General features: G+C 40.2%; 1 protein-coding gene and 1 non-coding gene across 2 annotated transcripts in view; both read left to right on the top strand.

Moving 5' to 3' along the window:
• Positions 1-25739, top strand: part of TANGO6 (transport and golgi organization 6 homolog) — a 186107-nt gene that overhangs the window by 20846 nt on the left and 139522 nt on the right. The window contains exons 5-7 of the mRNA XM_047712573.1: positions 3005-3141; positions 5114-5276; positions 11589-11671. Of these exons, the coding sequence (XP_047568529.1) occupies positions 3005-3141; positions 5114-5276; positions 11589-11671 (383 nt within the window). The remainder of the gene's footprint in view (positions 1-3004; positions 3142-5113; positions 5277-11588; positions 11672-25739) is intronic.
• Positions 7787-7893, top strand: LOC125090045 (U6 spliceosomal RNA). Its single transcript, XR_007124155.1, has one exon. It is a non-coding gene; the product is annotated as a U6 spliceosomal RNA (small nuclear RNA).

The raw sequence follows: 25739 nt of genomic DNA, 5'->3' as shown, positions 1-25739 counted from the left end.
TGAAAAACGATCTGGGAATTTTGAAGGGGTGGGGGGTGGGAGGTTGGGGCACCAGGTGGTGGGTATTGTGGAGGGCACAGATTGCATGGAGCACTGGGTGCTGTTATGCTGAAAAAATAAAAAAATTAAAAAAAAAAAAAAAAAAAAAAAAAAAAAAAAAAAACTTTTTTTAAAAGTACAAGCCCTACTGTGGGGCTCGAACTCATGACATCCCAGATCAAGAGTCACGTGCTCTACCTACTGAGCCAGCAAGGTGCCCATCTTCTCTCTTTTTGGAATTTGACTTGCACTTAATATTATGCTTAATGTTCTCCTCTCCCTTTGCACCCCCCCCCCAACTTCTGCACTCTCTCTCTCAAGTAAATAAATAAAGTATTAAAGAAAAAAAAAGGGGCGCCTGGGTGGCTCAGTGGGTTAAAGCCTCTGCCTTCGGCTCGGGTCGTGATCCCAGGGTCCTGGGATCGAGCCCCGCATCGGGCTCTCTCCTCAGCGGGAAGCCTGCTTCTCCCTCTCTCTCTCTGCCTGCCTCTCTGCCTACTTGTGATTTCTGTCTGTCAAATAAATAAATAAAATCTTTAAAAAAAAAAATAAAGAAAAAAAAAGAAAGAAAATACCTGTAATGAAAAATACACTGGATGGGATTAACAGCAGATTAGACACCACAGAAGAAAAAAATCAAAAAGCTGAACACAGAAAGGAGACAGAGATAGTGAGAGAGAGCGTAAGCAGGGAGAGCAGCAGGCAGAGGAAGAGGGAGAAGCAGTCTCCCCACTGGGCAGGGAGCCAGATACAGGGCTTGACCCCAGGACCCTGAGATCATGACCTGAGCCAAAGGCAGACGCTTAACTAACTGAGCCATCCAGGCATCCTACAGATATTTTCTTTTTCATTAATAGAAGTTCCATATTGGTCTTTTTTATATCTTCCATTTCTCTCATCATGATCATTCTTTACCTTTTTGAAAATAAGGAACAAATTTGTACAACTGTTTTAGTGTCCTTGTTTCCGAATTTTGTTGTCTCTGTTTTAATGGGTCTATTTCTATAATTTTTCCTCCTGGTTGTGGGTCATACTTTCTTGCTTCTTTGCATGCCTTGTAACTTTTTTTATTGAGCTATTATTCACATATCATAAATCCACTTGTTGAAAGAGGTCAGTGGTTTTTAGTGTATTCACAAAGTTCTACAACCATCACCAAAATATAATTCCAAAACATTTGTATCACCCCCCCTCCCGCCGCCAAAAACCTTATACCCGTTAGCAATCACTCCCCATTCTACCTTCCTCCAGCCTCTTATAAGCACTATTTCAGTGGATTTTCCTGTTTTGGATATTTAGTCCAAATGGAAGCATACAATATGTGCTCTTTTGTGTTGGACTTCTTTCAGTTAGTATGTTTTTAAGGTTTATCTGTATTGTAGCAATGAATCAGTCCTTTATTACTTTTTATGATTGAATAATACTCCTTTGTATGCATATGCCTGGAAATTCTTGGATGGATATTGGGCATTTTTTTTTATATTACTGACTGCTCCATTTTGTTGAATTTCTTTGTTAGGCCTTGTTCTGGGATGTAGTCAATTTTCTTAGAATCAGCATGAACTCTTTGATCCTGGGTTTTAAGTCCTATTACTATGTGTCTAGGGTAGTCTTTAATCTGAGGTAATTTGACCCCAATTCTAAACCAGTACCATTCTGAGATTTTACTGGATGTCCTGTATGTTAGGAGGTGTTTCCATCCTCACTAGTGGGAACACAAACTATACCCAGCCCTGTGTGAACTCTAGGGATTTTTCCTCTGTTTCTTTCTGGTGGTTCTTGCCTCAGCCTTGGTTTTTTGTTGTTGTTGTTGTTGCTGTTGTTTTTTTTTGTTTTGTTTTTGTTTTTTTGTTTTTTTTCACATACACACAAGTTATAATCTACTAAAGATTTGAAAGAGGACTCCTCTGCCGATCTCTGGCACTCTCTCTTTACATACCTCCTCTCTGATATTTTACCCTGAAAATTCTAGCTGCCTTAGCCTCTCTGAACTCTCAACTGTCTTTCTTTCTTTTTTTTTTTTTTTAAGATTTTATTTATTTATTTGACAGAGAGAAATCACAAGTAGGCAGAGAGGCAAGCAGAGAGAGAGGAGGAAGCAGGCTCCCCGCCGAGCGGAAAACCCGATATGGGGCTTGAACCCAGGACCTGGGATCATGACCTGAGCCGAAGGCAGCGGCTTAACCCACTGAGCCACCCAGGCGCCCCTAAAGATTTTTTTTTTTTAAATTTATTTATTTGACAGAGAGAGATCACAAGTAGACAGAGAGGCAGGCAGAGAGAGAGGGAAGCAGGCTCCCTGCTGAGCAGAGAGCCCGATGCGGGGCTCGATTCCAGGACCCTGAGATCATGACCTGAGCCGAAGGCAGCGGCTTAACCCACTGAGCCACCCAGGCGCCCCTCAACTGTCTTTCTTTAACTCAGTAAGATCCTAGGCTTTGTTTGGGCTTCCCTTTGCTGTGTTGTGGCCTCAAAAATCTCTGTAGGCAGTAGGCTAGGGTATTCATGGAGCTCACCTTGTTTACTTTTTCGTCTCAGGAGTCATTGTCCTCAGCTGCCTGTTGTTCAGTGTCTGAAAACCATTGTTTATATATTCTGTTCAGTTTTCCAATAATATAAGGTGGAAAGATAAATCTGGTACCTATTCCTGCATACCTTTGGTTTAAGGCAGTTTAAATGACATGATGCATATAAAGAGACAAAATGGTAATAATAATGATAAAAGTGATAAACACTGAGAAGAAGCTGGTATTCAACTTATGTCAGTAATAACATTACAACGATGAGGTGCTACTTTTACATCTGAACTTCCCAGAAATCAAGATGGGAAGTGCAGAGTAGTAGATTACTTTATAAAAGAAATAAACAGCTTTCAGGAGTGAAAAGACACTTTTTTGCTGAAATTTTAAGGACCATAGAGGGCAAACTGGTATGAGTTTTTGACATCTCTGTGCATCACTGACAGCTGGGGCAGCTGGCGGGAGTGACGCCGAGGCAGCGGCTGCTGACTGGAAGAAGTGTGACCTGATTGCCAAGATTCTGGCCTCTTGTCCCCAGCAGTCTCTTTCACCAGAGGATTATTACAGGGATATCTGCCCCCAGGTAAACAATTTTGTTTCTTTTCACTGTGTGAGGATTATCTGCTGAAGCGATATCTGCTTATTCACAGAAAGGAGACTTTAATGTTTCTTTAATGTGGAGGTAAAAGCAACATAACATTTAAGTTTATTGTTCAGTGAGGGGCCTTGTTAATAAGTGAGTAAACACCTGTGGAAGAGACCCGCCTAATTGTTAGGTTTGAGAACGCCTTCCGGTTGTCAAATGAGTAGTCCGGCTTGCTCTCAGAGCTAGAGTATGAAAGTAAAATTTCATCTTGTTCGTTATCTTCTCTGTGTGTTTTTAATTAGTTTGAAAGACAGGTATTAAGAAAACAAAGTAAATTAACATGGTATTAAATTATAAAAATATTTTTTATCATTTTTTAAAATTATAAAATATTTATAAAAATAAATTAACAATTTGTTTTTTTATTTTCATGGTTTGCAGTTTAAAAAGCATAGAGGAGTAAGCAAAAATAAGTTTTCCTTGGGACGCCTGGGTGGCTCAGTCGGTTAAGCATCTGCCTTCAACTCAGGTCATGATCCCAGGGTCTTGGGACAGAGGCCTACATCCAGCTCCTTGTTCGGCAAGGAGCCTGCTTCTCACTCTGCCTGCTGCTTCCCATACTTATATGCTCTTTCTCTCTCTCTCTCTCTCACTAATAAACACATAAAATCTTAAAAAAAAAAAAAAAAAAGTCTTCCTCTCATTTCTCTTTTCTAGTTCCTCGGAAGTAGTCACTGTTACCAATTCCTTATTTGTTCTCCCGTGTATTAATGTATATCCAATTATATGTGTATGTATCTGTATATATATTCTAATTTTTATCTAAGTGATAATGTGCTACGCACACTGTTTGTCTTTTTACTTTTTTAGCTTAACAACGTGCCTTGGAGATCATGTCATATAGACTCATTTTATAAAGAGTTTCCTCATTCTTTTCATGGCTGTGTAGTATTTCACCATATTAACGTACCATAACTTATTTACCCAGCCTCCTATTAATGTACATTGAGTTGTTTCCATTCTTTTGCTGCTTTAAACCATGCTGCAGTTAGTATCTAAATTTTATAAATTTTTTTAAGAGAGGGAGAGAGTGGGATAGGGTCAGAGTGAGAGAGAGAATATATATTTTTATATTTTTTAAAGATTTTATTTATTTATTTCGGAGAGAGAGAGAAAGAGAGGGAGTGCGCACAAGCAGAGGGTGCAGCAGAGGGAGAGGGAGAGAATCTTTCAAGCAGTTTCCCCTTTGAGCAAGGAGGCTGATGGGGGACTCATCGCAGGACCTGGGATCATGACCTGAGCCAAAGGCAGATGCTTAACTGACTGAGCTACCCAGTTGTCCCTAGAAATGCACTTTTCTATTCATTGCTCATACTAGAGTGTACCACTCGTAGGCACTGGAGAACTGTATCTTTGAGAGTAAAATAGATTCCTTTGTGGGGTAGTTCAGGCATTACAGGTTCTTCAGACTCTAAATATATTTATATGCCTTGATTCAGGAGTTTCATTAGTGATGCTATTTATAATAGCAAAATTTTTTTAAAGTTTTTAATTTTTAAAATTTTAAAAAAAGATTTTATTTATTTAAAAGAGAGAGCGAGTGCAAAGGCAGTGGGGAGGGTTAGAGCGAGAGGCAGGCTCCCTGCTGAGCAAGGAGCCCAATGACGGGCTTAGTCCCAGGACCCTGGGATAAGATCTGGGCCAAAGGCAGACACTTAACGACTGAGCCACGCAGGTCCCCCTCTTAAAACTTTCTTTTGCCAATTTTCTAGCATTATTTGATAAAAGCGTAGCTTGATACTCAAACCCTCTGATACTGTGTTAGTAAATATAAAAAAAAAAAATCTGTTGAATCAGTATTATTGCAGTAAGCTTATTTTTTGGTCTAAAGACATTAGTGCTTTCTCTAGTTAATGTAATGCTTCTTAACAGAGAGTCCTGTGTTTACCGCATGTACTTTTTCTTGTAGATTCTAGATTTATTTCACTTTCAAGATAAACTGACGGCGCGGCAGTTCCAAAGAGTTGCCACCAGTACCTTTATAACAATGTCAAGAGAACGCCCACAGTTGGCTTTCAAGTATTTGCTTCAGCCAGTGCTAGCTCCTCTCTGTCGATGTTTAAATACAGCAGGTAAAGAAGGAAGTCTGGTGGCTGGGTGTCCTTCTCAATCTCAAGGTTCTTCCTCAGTGTTTCAGATTTAAGTGATTTAAGTCTGTAGTATTTCAGTGACTTTAGTTTTGCTTTCTTTTCTCCCTAACTTTTTATTTTGAAAAATCCACCTCAACAGAAGTTCCAAGAAGAGTACATCAAACCACCCAGATACACTTTACTTGGATTGACCATTTTGGCCATATTCATTTTATCTTTCTCTTTTTATACACGTACACTTGTTCTGAAGCATTTGAGAGTTAGTTGCAGACATCATCTAATAGACATGCTTGATTCAGGACACCTGACTGCTTCAGTCGGAAGAGCACACTACTCTTGATCTTGGGGTCATGAGTTTGAGTCCCATGTCGACCATAGAGATGACTTAAAAATACATAAAGTTAAAAAAATAATATACAGACTTGATTCATATTTCTCTAATTGTCTCCAGAATTTCCTCTGGAGCTATTTTTTTTTTAAGTCTAGAATCCAGTTAAGGACCATGCACTTCATTTACTTGTTATATCTTTTTAGTTTGCATTAAGGTAGAATAGTTCCCTAGTCTTTTGTTTTTCACCATGACAAATTTTTTTTTCCAGATAAACTTCCTTTATCAAGGGTGAAAAACCAAAGCAAAACCCCTAAACCTCAAACATTTAAAAACCCAGGGTGCTAGAAATACAAACTCAATTCATTTGAATTTATACTGGTGCAGACCGCAGTCACAAACCCTAGTGAGATGCATGTGAGCACCAAGGCAGGGAGAAGGGGACAGGAGTGAGACCAAGAGAAAGAGTGGGAAGGAGGCCCCACAGGCTCCCTAGGGATCACCCGCAGAGTAGTACTTCCCCCTTCCCAGTGACAGTGAAGAACTACTAGGCCCTAACCTTTTGACCACCCCATCCCTGATGAGGGCTTTGAAGGCCAATCCCAAATGGTTCTGCCCTCCTTTGCTCTGTCCTTACTTGCTCAGGCTTCCAACTTCACTTTTCTCCTCCTCTATATTCTTTTCTGTGATTCATAGCAGGTTAGGGTGCTGTGTGAGCCACGGTGAGGCTGGGGGCTAGGAAAGGCAGGGTAGAGTTGGGGTGAAGAGAGAAAAGCCATCCCAGGATCCCTGTCTTCATGGATCCCAAATTATGCAACCAGCTCCTCTTACATCCACTCTGATCTGGGGAAGTGACCTGGAGGCCTAAGCAACTGTCCTGGAGGCCTGCTGCAAGTCAAGGAGGGGAAGGGGCTTGCTGGCCTGCATCTGGTGGGGCTGGCAGTTAAGAGATGGGTGCAGCGGCTCCTCCTTTTTTTTTTTTTTTTTTTAAGATTTTATTTATTTATTATTTGACAGACAGAAGTCACAAGTAGGCAGAGAGACAGGCAGAGAGAGAGGGGGAAGTAGGCTCCCTGCTGAGCAGAGAACCCGATGCCGGGCTCGATCCCAGGACCCTGAGATCATAACCTGAGCCGAAGGCAGAGGCTTAACCCACTGAGCCACCCAGGTACCCCACGATGGCTCCTTCTTCCGGCGGGTCAGCCCATTGCTCCGCAGGGCACAGCTGAGCAGGTGCTGTCCTGCCTTGCTGGGTCCCTGTGCTTGTGCTGCTCCATGCCCTGCAGTCTGCAGCAGACGCTTCGGTGATGTTGCTGCTGTCTTAGTAAGGCAGGGGGAGAACAGGGCCTGCTCATCTGTGCGAGCCAGCGGAAGGCCAGCTGTGGTGGTTGGGCTCAGCTCCACTGAGGGCTTTGGTAGGGGGGCCGTTAGGGTCCTACAGCAGCTTCTGCTCCTCTCGGTCCTCGTTCACGTCCCTGTTCTCATAGCTGTAGCAACACCCCGTGGCTGGGGTCCAGCCAGGTGCTCAGGCCAAGCTGAGGAGGGAAGGCATCTCTCTTCATGGTATTTTTGAAGAGCCTTATTAATAAAATGTTCTTCAATTTGTATGTCTAATTATTTCCTCATGATTAGATCCAAGTTAAACATTTCATCAGCAGTGCCACATAGGATAAAGGTTATTTTTTCTCAGTTTCCATCAGATTGGAGATACATGTTATCAGTTTGTCCTATTAATGATGTTAAATTTGGTCATTTCACTAGTAGCCATATTCCTCCATTGTTAAAATACCTTGCTTGTAATTAGTAAGTAATCTATGGGATGATGGTCTGAGACTGATTGTATGTATTCTGTTTCCCGATAGTCTTTCATGCGGTGGTTTGGTGACCATTAATGATTATTGCCAGGTGGCTTTTTATTTCTTTAGTTATTTCTAATTTGTTAGGCTGGTATTCTTCTGTGAGGAAGAGCCTTTCTTCTTGCCTCATTCCCCCTCCTTTTTTTTAAGATTAAAAAAAAAAAATTTCAGTACAATCTACCCTGCCAGCATGGGGCTCTAGCTCATGACCCCAAGGTCAAGTGTCTCATGTTCTACTGACTGAGCCAGCCAGATGTCCCACCTCGTTTTAAAAAACAAATTATTTAGGTATCAAATAGAGGCAGAGAGTGCTTACTTCGTCAGCACAGGTACTAAAATTGGTATGATACAGAGAAGATTAGCGTGGCCCCTGTGCAAAGACGACTCACAAGTTCGTGTAGTGTTCCATATTAAAAAAAAAAACAGATTCAGAGATTCTTTTTTATTCATTGGGTTGCCAGACATTCCTGTCGTTCATTTTGATGCTCAGATTTTCCCATATTTGGTGGGTTTAGTTGTTTTAATGTCTTAGAAAATTGACATTTTTACCACCTCCCTTAGTATGTTTTCATACATTACTGAATTTCCCCCCCACCCACCCATACTTTCCTGAATTTAATGCTTGGATACAGAGTATTATTTCAGCATTCTTCCCTTTAAAAAAAAAGAAAAACCTTTCTCGGTAGTAGTTCCTAAGGTTATAAATGAAGAAGTTTAATCTTTTTTTTTTTTTTTTAAAGATTTTATTTATTTATTTGACAGAGAGAAATCACAAGTAAGCAGAGAGGCAGGCAGAGAGAGAGGAGGAAGCAGGCTCCCTGCAGAGCAGAGAGCCCGATGTGGGGCTTGAACCTAGGACCTGGGATCATGACCTGAGCCGAAGGCAGCGGCTTAACCCACTGAGCCACCCAGGCGCCCCTAATCTTTTTTTTTTTTTTAAAGATTTTATTTATTTATTTGACAAATAGATCACAGTAGGCAGAGAGGCAGGCAGAGAGAGGAAGGGAAGCAGGAAGAAGTTTAATCTTATGGTTAAACCAAATTTAGTTCTGTCTAGAATTTTTCAGGTTTTATTTTTTTAAGATTTTATTTATTTGAGAGAGAGAGAGAGACAGGAATAGTTAGAGCACAAGTGGGGAGGAGAGGGAGAAGCAGGCTCCCCATTGAGCAAGGAGCCAGATGCGGGGCTTGATCTCAGGACTCTGGGATCACAACCCAAGCCAAAGGCAGAGGCTCAACTGACTGAGCCACCTAGGCGCCCCTAGACTTTCTCAAAAAGTTACTTGTAGTATAAATTTTTCTGAGCTTGTGTGGTGGCAGGGAGGTGGCCAGGGATAGAGAAAGTCTGTTTTTTTTTTTTTTGTTTTGTTTTTTTTTTTTAAAAGTAGTCTCCACACCCAGTGTGGAGCCCAGTCCAGGGTCTTGAACTCACAACCCTGTAAGATCTGAGCTGAGGTCAAGAGTTGCATGTTTAACAGACATGAAAGTCTAATTCTGGTGCATAGTAAAACTTCACCAAATTGAGCCTGGCAAAGTAAAATTTGTGATTATTCAGACATGATAAATATCGTATATGTGTGTGTGTGTGTTTACTTTATTTATATATATTTTTTGGTATCTATGGATAGGCCCAAACTAAACATGATACTTGAATAAGTAATTAAATTTCCTTTATATATTTTATAGAAATCTAGTCTAGAATCAGTATATTTTTCAAAAAATAAAGTATTATTTCCTTTCTTTTTAAAGATTTTTATTTTTAAGTACTCTGTACACCCAACCTGGAGCTTGAACGCACAGCCCCGACCTCAAGAGTCATGCTCCACTGACTGAGCCAGTCGGGCACTCCTGAAATATTATTTCTGTTGGCCTTCTGCTTTAGGGTCTAGGAATTCTTATATACCTAATCTCATGTACTGGGACTGTACCTCATTACTAATCTAGTCTCTTGTCTGTGTCTGATTAGGTGTTCTAGCCTGGGGCAGTGGTTCTCATAGTGTGGTCTCAGGGCCTGCAGCATTAGCATCACCTGGGAATTTATTAGAAATACAACTTCATTATTAGTTATTTGAAATATAAGTGGGCTCTCCCCAGACCTACTGAATCATAAACGCTGGTGTTGGTCTCAACAATCAGTGTTTTAACAGACCCTTCTGGGTAATTCAATTGTGTGTCCAAGTTTGAGTCCCAGTCTAAGAGCACTATTCTTGGGAGGCCTCGATTCAGTCCATTTGTGGATCAATTATTTTTGTCCTGAACCTTGTTCATTCATTTTAGGAATATTTATTGGACATCTGTTTGCCAGGCATTTCTTCATGTGTTAGATTATATTTGTAATACCAGCTATATGTTTTGCATCAACAGTATATGGATAACAAAAAGGACTATATAATAGTCTGGCTGGTTTTAGTTAGTTAGCCCCATCATTGCCACTGGAAAAATAATCTAAAATAATAAGCTTTCTTATTTTGTTTTTCATATTATATCACATTTGTAAGACTGTGGCAATTATGATGAATTCCCATATTTTATAAATTCTAAGGTGCACATGCTTTTCACGTAAAAAGACTTTAATTTTGGAAGTATTTTTCACATTTTTAACAACTCTGATATCAAGATGTATCTCACAATTATTGTTGGCCAGATAGGAATCATGGCATTGCCATACAATGCAGATAAGCATTAAAACTTAGAGAATGGACGTCAGCAACTTAGGAAAAAATCATGAAGACAGTAGTAGAGTGGAGAACTTCTAAGAAATGTCACATCACCCACACCCTTGGTGGCACAAGGGCAATATATTCTGGCAAAATATGGATATCCGTAATGGTGTTCAAATGTTTCAGAAGAGTTGGACTCTTAATGTGAAGTTTTAAGAATTTCTTATTGTTTATCCCAATTATATAGCTTAATAAGGAATGATATATATTAGAACTGTTTAAGTAAATCTAAAACAACTCTCAGTACTTAAAAAAAAAAGATTTTATTTATTTGGCAGAGAGAGACACAGCGAGAGAGGGAACATAAATGGGGAGTGGGAGAGGGAGAAGCAGGCTTCCCGCTGAGCAGGGAGCCTGATGAGGGGCTCCATCCTAGGACCCTGGGATCATGCCCTGAGCTGAAGGCAGACACCCAACGAATGAGACACCAAGGCATCCCTCAATACTTTTTTTTATTAAGGTTTTTAGTCTTCATTCCAGTATAATTAACATACAGCGTTAAATTAGTTTCAGGTGTGCCATATAGGGACTGAACAACTCTGTATGTTACTCAGTGCTGATCATGATAAACGTATTCTTTAATCCCCAGCACCTCTTTCATCCTTTCCCTTACCCACCTCCCCTCTTTTACTACTTTCTTAAAAACTCTAGTAAGAAAACTTTTTTTTTAATATTTTATTTTTAGGGGTATTTGGGTGACTCAGTTGTTAAGTGTCTGCCTTCGGCTCAGGTCATAATCCTAGGTCATGGGAGCAAGCCACATGTTGGGCTCTCTCCTCAGCGGGGAGTTTGCTTCTTCCTATCCTCTGCTGCTCCCCCTGCTTGTGCTCCCCCCCTCCACTCCCTGTCAAATACATAAAGTAACATCTTTAAAAAAAAAAAAAAAAGATTTTTAAATAATCTGTATACTCAACATGGGGCTCAAACTCACAACCCTGAGATCAAGAGTCTGATGCTTTACTGACTGAGCCAGCTAGGTGCCCTGTTTTAAAACTTTTTAAAGGGAAATTTTCAATCACATCTGTAGAGAAAAGTTTAATAAATTCCTTTGTACCAATCACTTCAACATAACCATTGGCTCTGTCATTTTCATTTAGTCCAGTCCCCAATTTTTTATTCATTAAATTTACAAGTAAAATTTCAAGGTACAATGTTTCATAGGTTACTTGTTTTTTTTCTTTTTTAGTGATATATAAAACAATAACAAATATTTATAATCATTGGCATAATAGATTTCATGAAATACTGTATTTGGTGTTGTATGTTGTATGTATGACAAATCTCTAATTTTAGCTGTTACTTATAGAACTATCTAGTAAAATCTTCTTTCTCAAGTCATGAGTCCTCAGTCAGGCACTGAGTATGGGTAATTTTGTTTTTTGTTCTTTAGAGATTCCAGAGAGTGACATGGTGCCAGGGATCATTTTGGTGTCAGAAGAAGAACTTACTAGATGTATTGAGGATATATTTAAGGTTGGTAATTAGAGTCACTAATGTTTTTAGCTAATACTTATACTTAGTCTTTTAAAATAGTTTTGCCTTTTTAATCAGTACTTCAAGAACTGGAGTGACTAATCCTGAATTCCAAATGATCAATATTCTTTTTTCATTTTGAAAACGTGAAAACTATAAGCTGTTAGTAAAAAAAAAAAAATGATACATTTTGAAACTATCAGTTTCATCGTTTACTCTGAATGTTAAACAGTTTAGATTCTCTAACTGGCTCATACCACTTATGAAAGCATGTCTTTTGAAGAAACGAACGGTGGCATTTACAATGCTTTAGATTTCCCAAACTGTATGATAGTATTGAATCTACTTTGTATCTTTTGATAGTAATCACCATCATAAAACATCTGAGTAGATGAATCTTGCAAATGACTACCTAAATATATTACTGAAAATGAAAAAGAAAGGTATGCTCTCTATGATTACAGTCTTTTTTTTTTTTTAAGATTTTATTTATTTATTTGACAGAGAGACAAACACACACACATTGAGTGAGGGAACACAAGCAGGGGTCGTGGAAGAGGGAGAAGCAGGCTTCCCGTGGAGCAGGGAGCCCACTGTGGGGCTCGATCCCACACTGAAGACACATAGAAGGCACCCCTTCTATGATTAATGTTTATAAATACATATGAAACACGAATTTTGAGACAAAAAATGAAATCCATTGTGTGAGGGCCAGATGGAGCTGGGGTGAATATTCTTTAAAGTTTATTTCAATAAATTTGTAATAGTATTTTACTATTAAAAATACCCACAGTAGGGGCGCCTGGGTGGCTCAGTGGGTTGGGCCGCTGCCTTCGGCTCAGGTCATGATCTCAGGGTCCTGGGATCGAGCCCCGCATCGGGCTCTCTGCTCAGCAGGGAGCCTGCTTCCTCCTCTCTCTCTGCCTGCCTCTCTGCCTGCTTGTGCTCTCTCTCTGTCAAATAAATAAATAAATAAAAATCTTAAAAAAAAAAAATACCCACAGTAGTAAACACCTTTCAAAATTATATTCTATGTTAAAAAAGATACTTCTGCTCTGGAAAATAGTTTGGTAGTTCCTCAAAGTTAAACATGGAGTTAGTATTATATGACCCAGTAATTCCACTTTTAGGTATATACCCAGGAGAAATGAAAACATGTTCAGAAACAAACCTGTGCACAGATGTTCATTGCAGCATTACTCGTAAAAGCCAAAATGTGGGAACAGCCCAAATGTCTATCAGCTGATAAATGGATAAGCAAATGTGATCTATCCATAGAGTGAAATATTTTTTAGCTCTAAAAAGGAATGAAGTATGGACACATGCCACAACACAAACATTTAAAAATAAAAATTTTTAAACTTTAAGAGAAGCCAAAAACAAAGGACCATACTTTGTATAATTCCATCTACATAGAATATTCAGAATAGGCAAATGCATAGAGACAGAAAGTAGACTAGTTGTTGCGAGGGCCTGGAGATGGGGAATTAGAAATGGCTGTTAATAGGTATAGGGTTTCTGTTTCTTTTCTTTTTTTTTTTTTTAAGATTTTATTCATTCATTTGACAGACAGAGATCACAAGTAGGCAGAGAGGCAGGCAGAGAGAGAGGAAGGGAAGCAGACTCCCTGCTGAGCAGAGAGCCCGCCGCAGGGCTCGATCCCAGGACCCTGAGATCACGACCTGAGCTGAAGGCAGAGGCTTTAACCCACTGAGCCACCCAGGCGCTCCAGTATAGGGTTTCTTTCTTTTTTTTTTTTTTTTTTTTAAAGATTTTATTTATTTATTTGACAGAGAGAGATCACAAGCAGGCAGAGAGGCAGGTAGAGAGAGAGAGAGAGGAGGAAGCAGGCTCCCTGCTGAGCAGAGAGCCCAATGCGGGGCTCGATCCCAGGGCCCTGAGATCATGACCTGAGCCGAAGGCAGCGGCCTAACCCACTGAGCCACCCAGGCGCCCCTAGGGTTTCTTTTTGAGGTAAGGAAATAGTTGTGGAATTAGACAGTGGTGATAGTTTTATAACCTTGTGAATACAGTAATAGCCAGTTGTACATTTTAAGAATAAATTTTATGATGTGAATTATTCATCAATAATTTAAAAATTCTACATTTCCCATTTCTATAGCAATAAATTAAACATTTTAGAGTAAATATTTAGTTTTTTTAGTTTTTTATGAAATAATTTAGACATACAAAAAAAAATTTAATAGTAAAACACTTATGTACCCACCACTCAGCTTAAGAAATTAAACATTACCAATTCGTTGAAATCTTCGATCTGCCTACTCCAGTCACACTTCCCTTACTTCCTACCTGAAGGTGCATTGTGGTTTTAATTAACAGTTCTCTTATTACTAGTGAGTTGAACATCTTTTTATGTTCTTGGCTCATTCATAATTTTCCCTTCTGTAAATTGCCTATTCATCATATATTTTGTGTTTTTAAAAAAATTAGGTTGTTTGCCTCTTCAGAATTTTTTTTAGAATAACCTTTTATTATAAAACAGTTCTATCAAGATATACTTTATAGGGGCGCCTGGGTGGCTCAGTGGATTAAGCCGCTGCCTTCGGCTCAGGTCATGATCTCAGGGTCCTGGGATCGAGTCCCGCATCGGGCTCTCTGCTCAGCAGGGTGCCTGCTTCCCTCTCTCTCTCTCTCTCTGCCTGCCTCTCCGTCTACTTGTGATCAGAAACCAATACTGCACTGTACGTTAACCAACTAAAAGTTAAATAAAAAAATAAAAATGGGGGCACCTGAGTGGCTCAGTGGGTTAAAGCCTCTGCCTTCGGCTCCGGTCATGATCCCAGGGTCCTGGGATCGAGCCCCACATCGGGCTCTCTGCTCAGCAGGGAGCCTGCTTCCTCTCTTCTCTCTCTGCCTGCCTCTCTGCCTACTTGTGATCTCTGTCAATTAAATAAATAAAATCTTTAAAAAAATAAAAATAAAAATGAAACAGCTTTGTAAGACATAATTCACATACTTTACGGTTCACCCATTTGTGCAAATCGGGGCACCTGGGTGGCTCAGTCAGTTAAGTGTCTGACTCTTGATTCTGTCTCAGTCATGGTCTCAGGGTCATGAGATTGAGCCCTGCATCAGGCTCTGTGCTCAGTTGGGGAGCCTGCTTGAGATTCTCTCTCCCTCTCCCTCTGCCTCCTCCCCGCCACCACCTCACACTCTCTCTTTCAGTAAATAAATCTTTTAAAAAACGAAAAAAAAAAAAAAGAAAGTATGCAAATCAGTGGAGTTTTATTATATTCACAGGTTTGTGCAGCCATCATCACAACGGATTTTAGGATGCTTCATTACCCAAAAACAAACCTCACTCTACTCCCAAAGCCCTCCACCACCCTTCCCTCCACTCTCCCGCCCTCTCAGCCCTCTAGCCCCCGGCAGCCATTAATCTACTTTCTCTTTCTCTGGATTTGCCTATTCTGGACATTGCATATACATGGAATTGTACAATATGTAGTCTTTTGTGGTTGTCCTCTTTTACTTAGCATGATGGTTTTTTAGCTTTATATTGTAGTATGAACCAGGACTTCATTTTTTATTTATTTTTTATTTTTAAGGAATCCCTACACCCAACAAGGGGTTTGAACTCACAACCCTTAGATCAAGAGTTGCATGCTCTACTGACAGAGCCATCCAAGTGCCCCGAGACTTCATTCTTTTTTATTGCTGAATAGTATCCTGTTGTAGGTATAGACAGTATTTTGTAATTCATTCATCCTCTCATGCATGTTTGGGTTGTTTCTACATTTTGGCTATTGTGATTAAAGCTGCCATGGACATTTGTGTAGGAGTCTTTGTGTAAGATGTTTTTATTTCTCTTGGGTATGTTGCTAGATCTTAACAGTAACTCTGTTTAACCTGAGTAGAATTGCTATATCTTACAGTCCGTCTGTATTTAACCATTTGAAGAACTGCCAAAGTGGCTACACCATTTTACATTCTGTCTAGCAGCATCTGAGGGTATAGAATAAATCTTAAGTTATATTCTTTCAGGTAAGAAAGCCGATGCTTTTCTCTTGTTTTAAACTTTATGTATGATAGTGATAATTTGGGCGCTTGGGTGGCTCAGTGGGTTAAGCCTCTGCCTTCAGCTCAGGTCATGATCTCAGGGCCCTGGGATCAAGTTCCGCATCGGGCTCTCTGCTCAGTGAGGAGCCTGCTTCCCCTTCCCTCTCTGCCTGCTTCTCTGCCTACTTGTGATCTCTCTCTATGTCAAATAAATAAATAAAATCTTAAAAAAATTAATAGTGATAATTTGTAGATATAAAATGCATGCTGAAAAAATTCAAAACTCAATCTCTTCAACACTCAGCTTTTTACTAAAATAAGATGTTTGCTACCCTTTCATTTAATTTTGCTGTTAAAAAAAAGAGAGAGAATATCCTTAAGAGGGTTGACCTGGCATACAAATATAGAATTAAATAGTTTATAGATAAAACATGACACAGTGACTTACTGAATATAATGCTGGTTTTGTTTTTTTAAATGCCTTACTTAGAGACTTATGAAAAGGAAGTTTTTATATCCTATTCTACATATGCATAGACAAGGACATTTATATAATGGAAAGAAGAAATTATATAGAACAGTCCAGAAGGCAAATGTTCTGAATCGGAGAACAAGACCCAGCTAACTTTCAGAAAGGTTGTCTTCAGTCACATACCATCTAAGGAATATCAGGATGAAAAATCGTTAAATGGTTGGGTGTGGAATGTCAGAAAGACTTGAAAGTGGTATCGAGGGTAGAACTAATTTTGACTAAACTTTGGTAAAAAAAACCTGCATAGTATTTCTGAGAAATTAAAAAAAAAAAAAAAGTTGCTTTTGCTTTTCAAGGAAAAAGAAAGCAAAACAACTTCTTTCTGGCAAGTGAATTAGCCTCTAAAAAATGGAGATCCAGAAATAGTGAATCCTGCCATTGTTCCTATTCTTGCCCAAAAAGGGGGGGGAGGGGAAAAACCCTCCTAATTTGGTGAACAGTTTGGCGAATTTAAAACCTCCTGGAGAGGCAAGCAAAACATTAGTTTGCTATAAACACTTGATTATGCACAAAAGATTGGGACTCTTAGGAAAGCAGGAAGGGGGTGCAGAAGGGTAATTATTCTCCCTACAAGGTTTTGGCAGCTCAGCTGCAATGGGAAAACAGAGGAAATGTGTATGTTGGAAGAAAATGGTAAACACTGTGTAAAGTTTAGCAACAAAGGATGTGTTGTCTTTATTAACTTTCTGCTAATACTAAATTATAGAGCACAGCTCAAAGGCAGGAAATAAGGAAAACATCTGGGATAGTTGAATTGATCCAGCAACACACTGGGTAGCGGGAGGGTACAAGAGGGTGTTTAATTTTAGAGAAACATTTGGGAACATTTCCAGCTCTGGTTTTCTTTTTCTCTTCTTTTCTTCTTAACAGATTTATTGGGATATAATTCATATACCACACCATTCATGCATTTAAAGTGTCAAGCTCAATGCTTTTCGTATACTCACAGGGTTATGTAACCATTATCACAAATCTGATCTTAGAATATTATTGACCTCCTAAAAGGACCCCATATCCATTAGCTGTCACTCTCCATTCTCCCAACTTTGCCCCTAGCTATAGGCAACGACTAAAATCTACTTTCTGTCTCTATAGATTTGCCTATTCTCGATGTAAACGGGCTCACACAACATGTGGTCTTTCGTTAGTTGACTTTTTACCAGCAGGATTTTTTTAAAGATTCATCGTGTTGTTACATGAAGCAGCAGCACTTCATTCCTTTTAATGCCAAGTAGGATTCGATTATGTGGATACACCACATTTTGTTAGTTGATGGAAATTTGTGTTGTTTCCACGTTTTGTCCCTTGTGAACAATGCTGCTATAGACCTTCATGTACAGGTTTTTGTGTGGACATATGTTTTTGTTTCTCTTGAGTGGGAGAGTGAAGCTGGGAGTGAAATTGCTGGATCAGATGGTAGCACTGTGTTCAACTTTTGGAGGTTCTGTCAGATAGTTTTCCAGAGTGGCAGCACAATTTTACATTCCTGCCAGCAGAGGATGAAAATTCCAGTTTATCCACTCTGCCCAGCATTCGCACTACCAGACCACTTGTTTCCCTCTTCCAATTCCCCCTCCTCCATCTCTCCCCCCTTTTTCTCCATTATGATGGCCTTGCTGGTGGGCGCGAAGCAGTATCTTGTGGTTTTGACTCACGTTTCCCCAATGGCTAATGATGTTAAAAAGCCTGTTTTGTGCTTACTGGCCATTTGCACGTCTTCCTTAGAGAAATTTCTATTAAGATCCTTTGCCCATTTTTAAATTGGGTTGTCTTTCTTCTCATTGGTGGGTTGGGGGATGGGATTCACCCTCACCAACAGCTCTCCCCAAAGAAACCTTACTCATCAATATCCTCTGTCTCTACACATTTGATACTTTTCTACCCTCTTTCTTTCTTTCTTTCTTTCTTTTTTTATTAGCATATAATGTATTATTAGCCCCAGGGGTACAGGTCTGTGAATCTCCATATCCTCTTTCTGAATGGGAAGTTTTTATAGTTCTGCTCTTGTCTTAGTCTGGTATCTCATGTTGGAGTTTTCAGTTTATTTTGTCTCTGAACCTCATTTGACATTTCCAGTTGGATGTCCTATGTTACCTGTATCGTGTTAGCGCCTATCTGGCTGCCATCTCAGTACCTAACTGCAAAGCCCCTCAGTTCCTCAGAGCCAGTTTCCTCTTTACTTTATACACAATCCAGATCAAATTGGTTTTCTGTTTAAGACTGTAGTGGAATTAGAAGTAGTAGATTAAGAAGTTAGTTCGGAGTGCCCTGCTGGCTCAGGTGGAAGAGCATGAAACCCTTGATCTCAGAGTTGTGAATCTGAGCCCCATGTTGGGTTGTAAAGATTACTTAAAATCTTGGGGCACCTGGGTGGCTTAGTTGGTTAACCATCTGCTTTTGGCTCAGGTCATGACCCCATGGTCCTGAGATCGAGCCCCTAGTTTCGCTCCTTGCTCAATGGGGAGTCTGCTTCTCCCTTTTCTTCTGCCCCTCCCCCCACTCAAATAAATAAAAAATCTTTAAAAAAAAAGTTTAGTACGTAAATGAATAAATAAAAAAAAATATATATATATATATATTTTTTTAAAGTAAGCAAGTTAAACTACCTAAGTCTTACTGACAGGAGACTGCCAGCAGAGAGGAGCAAGAAAGGAGACAGAAGTACCCCAAAAGGGTGTAATAATTTGAAACAAAGTATGTTGGGACTGGTGTGTTCAGTATACTTTAAGAAGGCAAGGATTGTATATAATCCTTTTAAAAATATTTCTTCCAAAGGAGGTAAAATATAAATACATTTTGGTATTTAAAGAAGTAGACTGTCAGGGGCACCTGGGTGGCTCAGTGGGTTAAGCCTCTGCCTTCGGCTCAGGTCATGATCTGAGGGTCCTGGGATCGAGCCCCACATCAGGCTCTCTGCTCAGCGGGGAGCCTGCTTCCCCCTCTCTCTCTGCCTGCCTCTCTGCCTACTTGTGATCTCTATGTCAAATAAAGAAATAAAATCTTAAAAAAAAAAAGATTTTATTTCTTTATCTGACAGAGAAAGAGAGGACAACAGCACAAGCAGGGGAAGCTGCAGAGGGAGAGGGAGAAGCTGGCTCCCTGCTGAGTAAGGAGCCTGATGGTAGGGACTTGATTCCAGAACCCTGGGATCATGACATGAACCAAGGCAGACGCTTAACTGACTGAGCCACCCAGGTAACCCAAGAGAACATCTTTTTATGCTTGCATCCTTTACATACAGCACAGAATGGAGCAGTGTGGTTCTGGGTGGCCAGGTGGAAAGTTTTCAACAATACAGGTATACACATAGATGCTCACTGAATTGACCTGAAAATTTGGCATAGCCACTTGTACTTGTGCATAAATAATTCTCATGATTTCTATGTGTGTACCTTACATCTGGTAAAATTACTTAAGCTGAGGGGCACCTGGGTGGCTCAGTGGGTTAAGCCTCTGCCTTCGGCTCAGGTCATGATCTCAGGGTCCTGGGATCGAGCCCCGCATCGGGCTCTCTGCTCAGAAAGGGAGCCTGCTTCCCGCCCCCCCCTGCCTGCCTCTCTGCCTACTTGTGATCTCTCTCTCTCTCTCTCTGTCAAATAAATAAATATAAAAAAAAATTACTTAAGCTCAGAAGGGGATTTGTAGCTCAAATAACTTTTAGTCCAATGGCTTCCTATTCTTTTTCCTTTTGACTCTGAATGTCTGGGGTCCTATCCCTAGAATACTTAACCTTTTTTTTTGTTCTCTCTGGTACAAGAGGGATAAATGGTTTTTCTTTGCCTACAGAGGTAGACTTGACCTAGGCTTCATAGAAATTGGTTCTGGGTAGGGCAGGATAAGAGATTTGTAAAAATTCTTTACAATTTGAACATTTTCTTGCTCTTAAGAGAACCCACCAGAATCTGATAGGTGGGACTGGGAGGGTGCAGGCGATGTTTCTTTCTTTTTTTTTTTTTTTAAAGATTTTATTTATTTATTTGACAGAGAGAGAGATCACAAGTAGGCAGATAGGCAGGCAGAGAGAGAGGGGGAAGCAGGCTCCCTGCCGAGCAGAGAGCCCAATGTGGGGCTCGATCTCAGGACCCTGAGACCATGACCTGAGCCGAAGGCAGAGGCTTAACCCACTGAGCCAGCCAGGTGTCCCAATGTTTCCTTTTAGTATTCCTCACAGTACTTGCTGAGACTCCCTAAAGGCAGAAGAAATTTTAGGGTAGGAAAAGCTAGAAGGTACCTAATTAGTTTATATACTTCATTCTCATTTCCATTTTATCTCTCTGTTTCCAGATTCAGGGAATCCTGACTTTAATTATACAAGTCTTTTTTTTTTTTTCTCCATTTAATCTTAACAAATTTCTAATTAAAGTTACTTTCTCAGACTGGCCAATTGACTCCTCTTTCTAAATTTTTAATTGTTTTTATAGAGTAAAATGTAATAAAAGACTCTTGGAGCTGGAAGGAAGTATAGAAATAATTTATTTTTTTGGTTTTTGACTAGATGGTTTTTTAGAGCAGTTTTGTGTGCACAGAAAAGTTGAGCAGAGAGAGGGCCATGTATCTCCTGCCCCCCCACATGTGCACAGCCTCTCCCACGGGTAACCTTTCCTATCAGAGTGGGACATGTGTTACAGTTGAGGACCCTTAACACTGACACACCACTATCGTCCAAAGTCCATAGTTTACATTAGGTTTCACTCTTGGTGTGGTATATTCTTTGGGTTTGACAAATTAATCCCTCATTTTACAGTAAAAGGAAGCAAAATCCAGAAGAGTGTGAAATGACTTGTCCTAAGTCATACTAGTGAGTGCCAGATCTGGTCCAGGAACCAATCCTTTTGTCCCTTCTCTTTCACTGTGTTGAGAAAAGATAATATTTGTACATGGTACACCTTTAAGAAGTACTACAAAAGGCTTTGCAGTAAAAAGTTAGTTACTTCTCCCAGTAAAAAGTTAGTTTGTTCCCTAAATGCAGTCATTCTTTCTGGATGTTTCCAACTCTAATTGAACTGTAACCTTAAATAACATGCAGAGGACCACAAGAAGTATCCTTGGGGCACCTGGATGGCTCAGTCGCAAGCATTCAACTCTTGATTTTGGCTCAGGTCATGATGTCAAGGTTGTGAGGTTGTGTCCCATGTTGGGCTCCACACTCAGCAAGGTGTTGGCTTGAGATTTTCTCTCTTTCCCACTGCCTCCCCACCCACTTAAATAAATAAATAAATAAATAAATAAATAAAATTTAAGTATCCTTCAAAGCTGTGGAAGAGTCAAGTGTTAGATGGTACGTTCAGATTCTGTGGTATAGTGTAGTGAAAACACCTGGCCTTTTCAGTCCAATAGACCTAGGTTGGAATCTGGCTCAAGGGTCCATGGCTCAAGGGTCCATGAAGTCACGATCCATGTGACTTCAGGTGACTTATTTAACGCTTGAGTTGTAGGGATGAAACAAGGTAACTTGTGGAAGGTTCATTGTATACTTTAGCAAATAATTTGGCTCAGAAAACTGTCAGTTCACTTTTGGTTCAAGGAAACACTTTTTAAAAAAGATTATTTTATGTAATATGCCCTGAAAGCATGAACGGTGCAAAATACTATATTAGGTAACTTGCCTTGTCCTTTTCCTTCTCACAAGTCTTAATTAAACTCAGTAAGTGCATTAGAAATTCTGGAACATGACTATCAAAAGGATCACGGTGATATTTTAGAAGGCAGCATTTGACTAGTTTAATCTTTAACAGGGGTACAAACAAGTTCCAGCCTGTACTGAATTTCAGTGTTAGGATTCAGTCAGCTTGATTCATGTTTGTATTTCCACACGTCTACATCCTCATAAGAGATAACGCCATGAATTAAGGAGACAGTTCCATTTACAGCCGTATCAGCAGGTATTTAGGGATAAATGTAACATTTGCACAAGGCTGTATGTTTTACAAAATATTTTAACATGAATTATCTTAGCTGGTCTTTAAGCCAAAAGCTTAGCACTTGCATTATAAATGAGGACACTGAATCCTAGAGGGGTTTAAATGTCTTACCCATGTTCACTCAATACGTGATTTTGGGCAATCATGTAGGTGTCAGAAACAAAATTCATACCTGTTTCCTGTCTCCTGACTTCCTGGTTCTCTTTCAACCCTACAGTGGTCCCAGAGGGATGTACTTAACCATGTAATGGAAGTCTAGTAAATGAGAGAGGGGGTATGTGAAGGCTGCTTTCTGTTTGGTTTTGCTTTGAATCAGAAACACATGTTTATTCTTAATACTTCTGACCATTTGGACTCTGGGTTTTTCCTTTCCTTTTTAATTTAAATTTCTAGTTAGTCCTTCCAGAGAAGTTCAGTCTTTCAGATATTGAAGATAGGTGTTGAATAAGCCAGTACAATAAAAGCAAACCTCCTTTTGTTCAGTCTGCTCCCCGTTCCATGGCTGAAGTTCTGTGATGCTTCAGTTAATTAACATTGAATAGCTTCTAGCTACAGCTTAAAAAAAGAAAGAAAAAAGAAGAAGAAGAGAAAATACAGAGGGCTTTGTAATTTCCCCACAAAAACAGAATTTTTGAGAAAATAAAAAGCATTCAGTGTACTTTATTCATTCTTTCTTTGATTCAGTTAATCAGTCACCAAAAACATTTTTGTGAAGTACATACAGAATGGCAGATACTCTGCTAGGTTTACAAACACAGAAATCATTAAAAGCCAGTTACTGCTTTCAGGGAGCTCCCAGTCAAACAGTTACAAGTAGTGTGTGATCTCTTGTTAAGAATACCTAGAAACGGGGGCACCTGGGTGGCTCAGTGGGTTAAGCCGCTGCCTTCGGCTCAGGTCATGATCTCAGGGTCCTGGGATCGAGCCCCGCATCGGGCTCTCTGCTCAGCAGGGAGCCTGCTTCCTCCTCTCTCTCTGCCTCTCTGCCTGCTTGTGCTCTCTCTCTGTCAAATAAATAAATAAAAAATCTTAAAAAAAAAAAAAAAAAAGAATACCTAGAAACGTGTCTCTATTACTTGTTAAGAGTAGTCTCTAAGCTCCAATGGAGGGTTGTAAGGCCTAACCGCAGACACCTCTTCTCATGACTGGATCTGTGATAGAAGGCCAAGATGCGCTGGGAAAGGACTGTAGAAATCCCCAAGCTGCCAGTAGGGTCATTGGTACCCATTTGTTTTCTCATGTGATCTGTTCTGAGCCATTATGATTTTTATAGATCTATACTCTCCTCTTATTTTGTCCATCAACCATGTCCTACATATTTATACCGGTAAAGTCACAGGTAGACATGAAACTTCATCTTTTCTTCAAAGTGCCATTTCACTTACTCTCAGAGAGGCTTTTTCACACCAAAGAATTGAAAACATACCTTGAGAGCCTGTCTCTACCTTCCCTGCTTCAGCTTTCCCACCTCTTGGTATTTTGTTTGGTGATCCATAGTCCCTACAGATACCTCAAGTGACAAGAAAACCTTTCAACTAAACAGGATTTCATCTTTAAAGTACTAACTTCAGAACTACTAGAAGGGAAAGCATGTGGGGAGGGTTAGAAATTTGTACAACTTGGTCAAATTTCAGTGCTTAAAAATTTTGGGGGGATGGTGGAGGATTGGTTCATGTTTTACAACTAGTTTTACCTCTTAATTGCTGAGGTACCAGAAGGATACAGAAGAAGAGAGCAAATTTGCACTCAAGTCAGAAGATGGTAGATTAGATACCAAAGCTCGATTAATCTAACCTCCTTGTTTTCTAGGTAAGGAAACTGAGACTCAGAGAAGTCAGTTGATTTGTGTTAATGCCTGTAACTGGTCAGTAGGAGTATCACAAGCAACCCTACATGAAACATACCCAGTTGTTATACTGCTGAGAAAATGGAATTTCCATAGGTCAAAATAATACATAAAGCAGGGATTGTGTTTCAGAACTTGAACTCCCATCCCACTTTGCCTCTCCGTGAGCAGGAAAGAACCACAACTAGGAGGAGACTACAATAAGCACAGTCCAAGGAAATTCCACAACACCCCACTGTTAGGGTGTGGATGCGGGGTTGTAGGACCCTCTCCACTGTGGCGCAGGAACAGCTTACTGTTGGGCCTTCACTGTTTCCTCAGTGGTTACTGTCACCAGCCTGGTGTGGAGGAGACTGGGAGGAACTGGTCCCAGCAGTTTCTTCCATATGTAGTAGGACTTCATTGGAAGGACTGTTGTTTTGTTTTGTTTTCCTAGAGCATTTGGTCATTGTCAGTGCAGTCAGCAAGAGATGACAGTGTAACATTGGCTGAATCAGTGCAGCCTCCTGTGTCCCTTTATAGGTCACTAATCTCCAGGTATAAGTCGGTGATCTGCGGAGTCCATAGGAAGTGGGAAGTGACCAGATTCCATTTTGGGTGTGTATATAGAGGCTAATGTTGGATGTGAGGTGCACACCAAACTGCTAACCCATATATGAGTTGAGTGCCAGGCAAGAGATTGGCAGGAGGGCACTGTCCTTGGAAAGGCCTGGCCACAGTATGTCCCTGGAGATCTACTGGAAGGCTTGGTACAAGGGGGCTGTATGATTCAGAAGAGTCTCAGTAGGAGGCAGGGGAGGTGGTGCAGAAGCTGCTGTCCATGGTGCCACTCAGGAACTCTCGCCCGACTTTGCAGAAGTACCAGGACTAGAGTTATCAATAGCCCAACAAGCTGGGGCCTACTGATTCTGAGGGAAGGTGGCTGGGATGAAGTTGGTATGGGTTAGGGACTGAAGCAATGAAAACATGCACATGGGGAAGTGAGTACTGGGAGGCCATAGAGTACTTTATTCTTTTTAAAATTGTGAAATACACATGACATAAAATTTACCATTTTAACCATTTTCAAGTATACAATTCTCTGGCATTTAGTCCATTCTTACTCACACAGTTATCATCACTGTCTGGTTCTAGGACTTGTTCACCATCCCAAATGTAAACACCATACCCACTAAGTGATCTGTCCCCATTTTCCCTTCCTCCTCGTCTGCTCTCCGTCTTGTCCCTAAGGACTGTGTTTGGATTTTATGTCAGGCAGATCTGGGTTCACCCTGGCTCTGCTACTTACTAAGAGTACCTTGGCTCAACTAACTTCGCTTCTCTCAGCCTGTTTTCCGCATTTTTAGAATGGGCATAAAAATGCTTAACCCTCAGGACTTGTGAGAGTCGATTGTATATTAAATGTTTGGCTGAATAACCCAATTTATTCTTGAGTAGACATTGCAATAAATGGTAGTTACTGTTGGCTTTGTGAAAACAGTTAGCAGTGGGGTTCCTTTAAGTTGTATACTTCTGTAACAACTGCTTAGTCACCGGACATTCAGGTAACACAGTTTAATCATCCTGATAGGTGCTGAAATAGAGAAAGGGAGCGGCTAGTTGAAGAGGGGAGAGATAACTATGTACTTATGGGCTGATTTTATGTTATAAGCCTTAAAGTGCTATTAGAATTTAGAGGAGACAAGTCATTAGTGGTGGCCAGATGCTTACTAAATACTTGAATCAGTGAATGAGTGGGTGAACCTTTGG

The sequence above is a fragment of the Lutra lutra genome, chromosome 17 (genome assembly GCF_902655055.1).
Source record: "Lutra lutra chromosome 17, mLutLut1.2, whole genome shotgun sequence".
NCBI lineage: Eukaryota > Metazoa > Chordata > Mammalia > Carnivora > Mustelidae > Lutra > Lutra lutra.
Note: the sequence above shows the minus strand (reverse complement) of the source record. Positions and strands in the feature narration are given on the sequence as shown.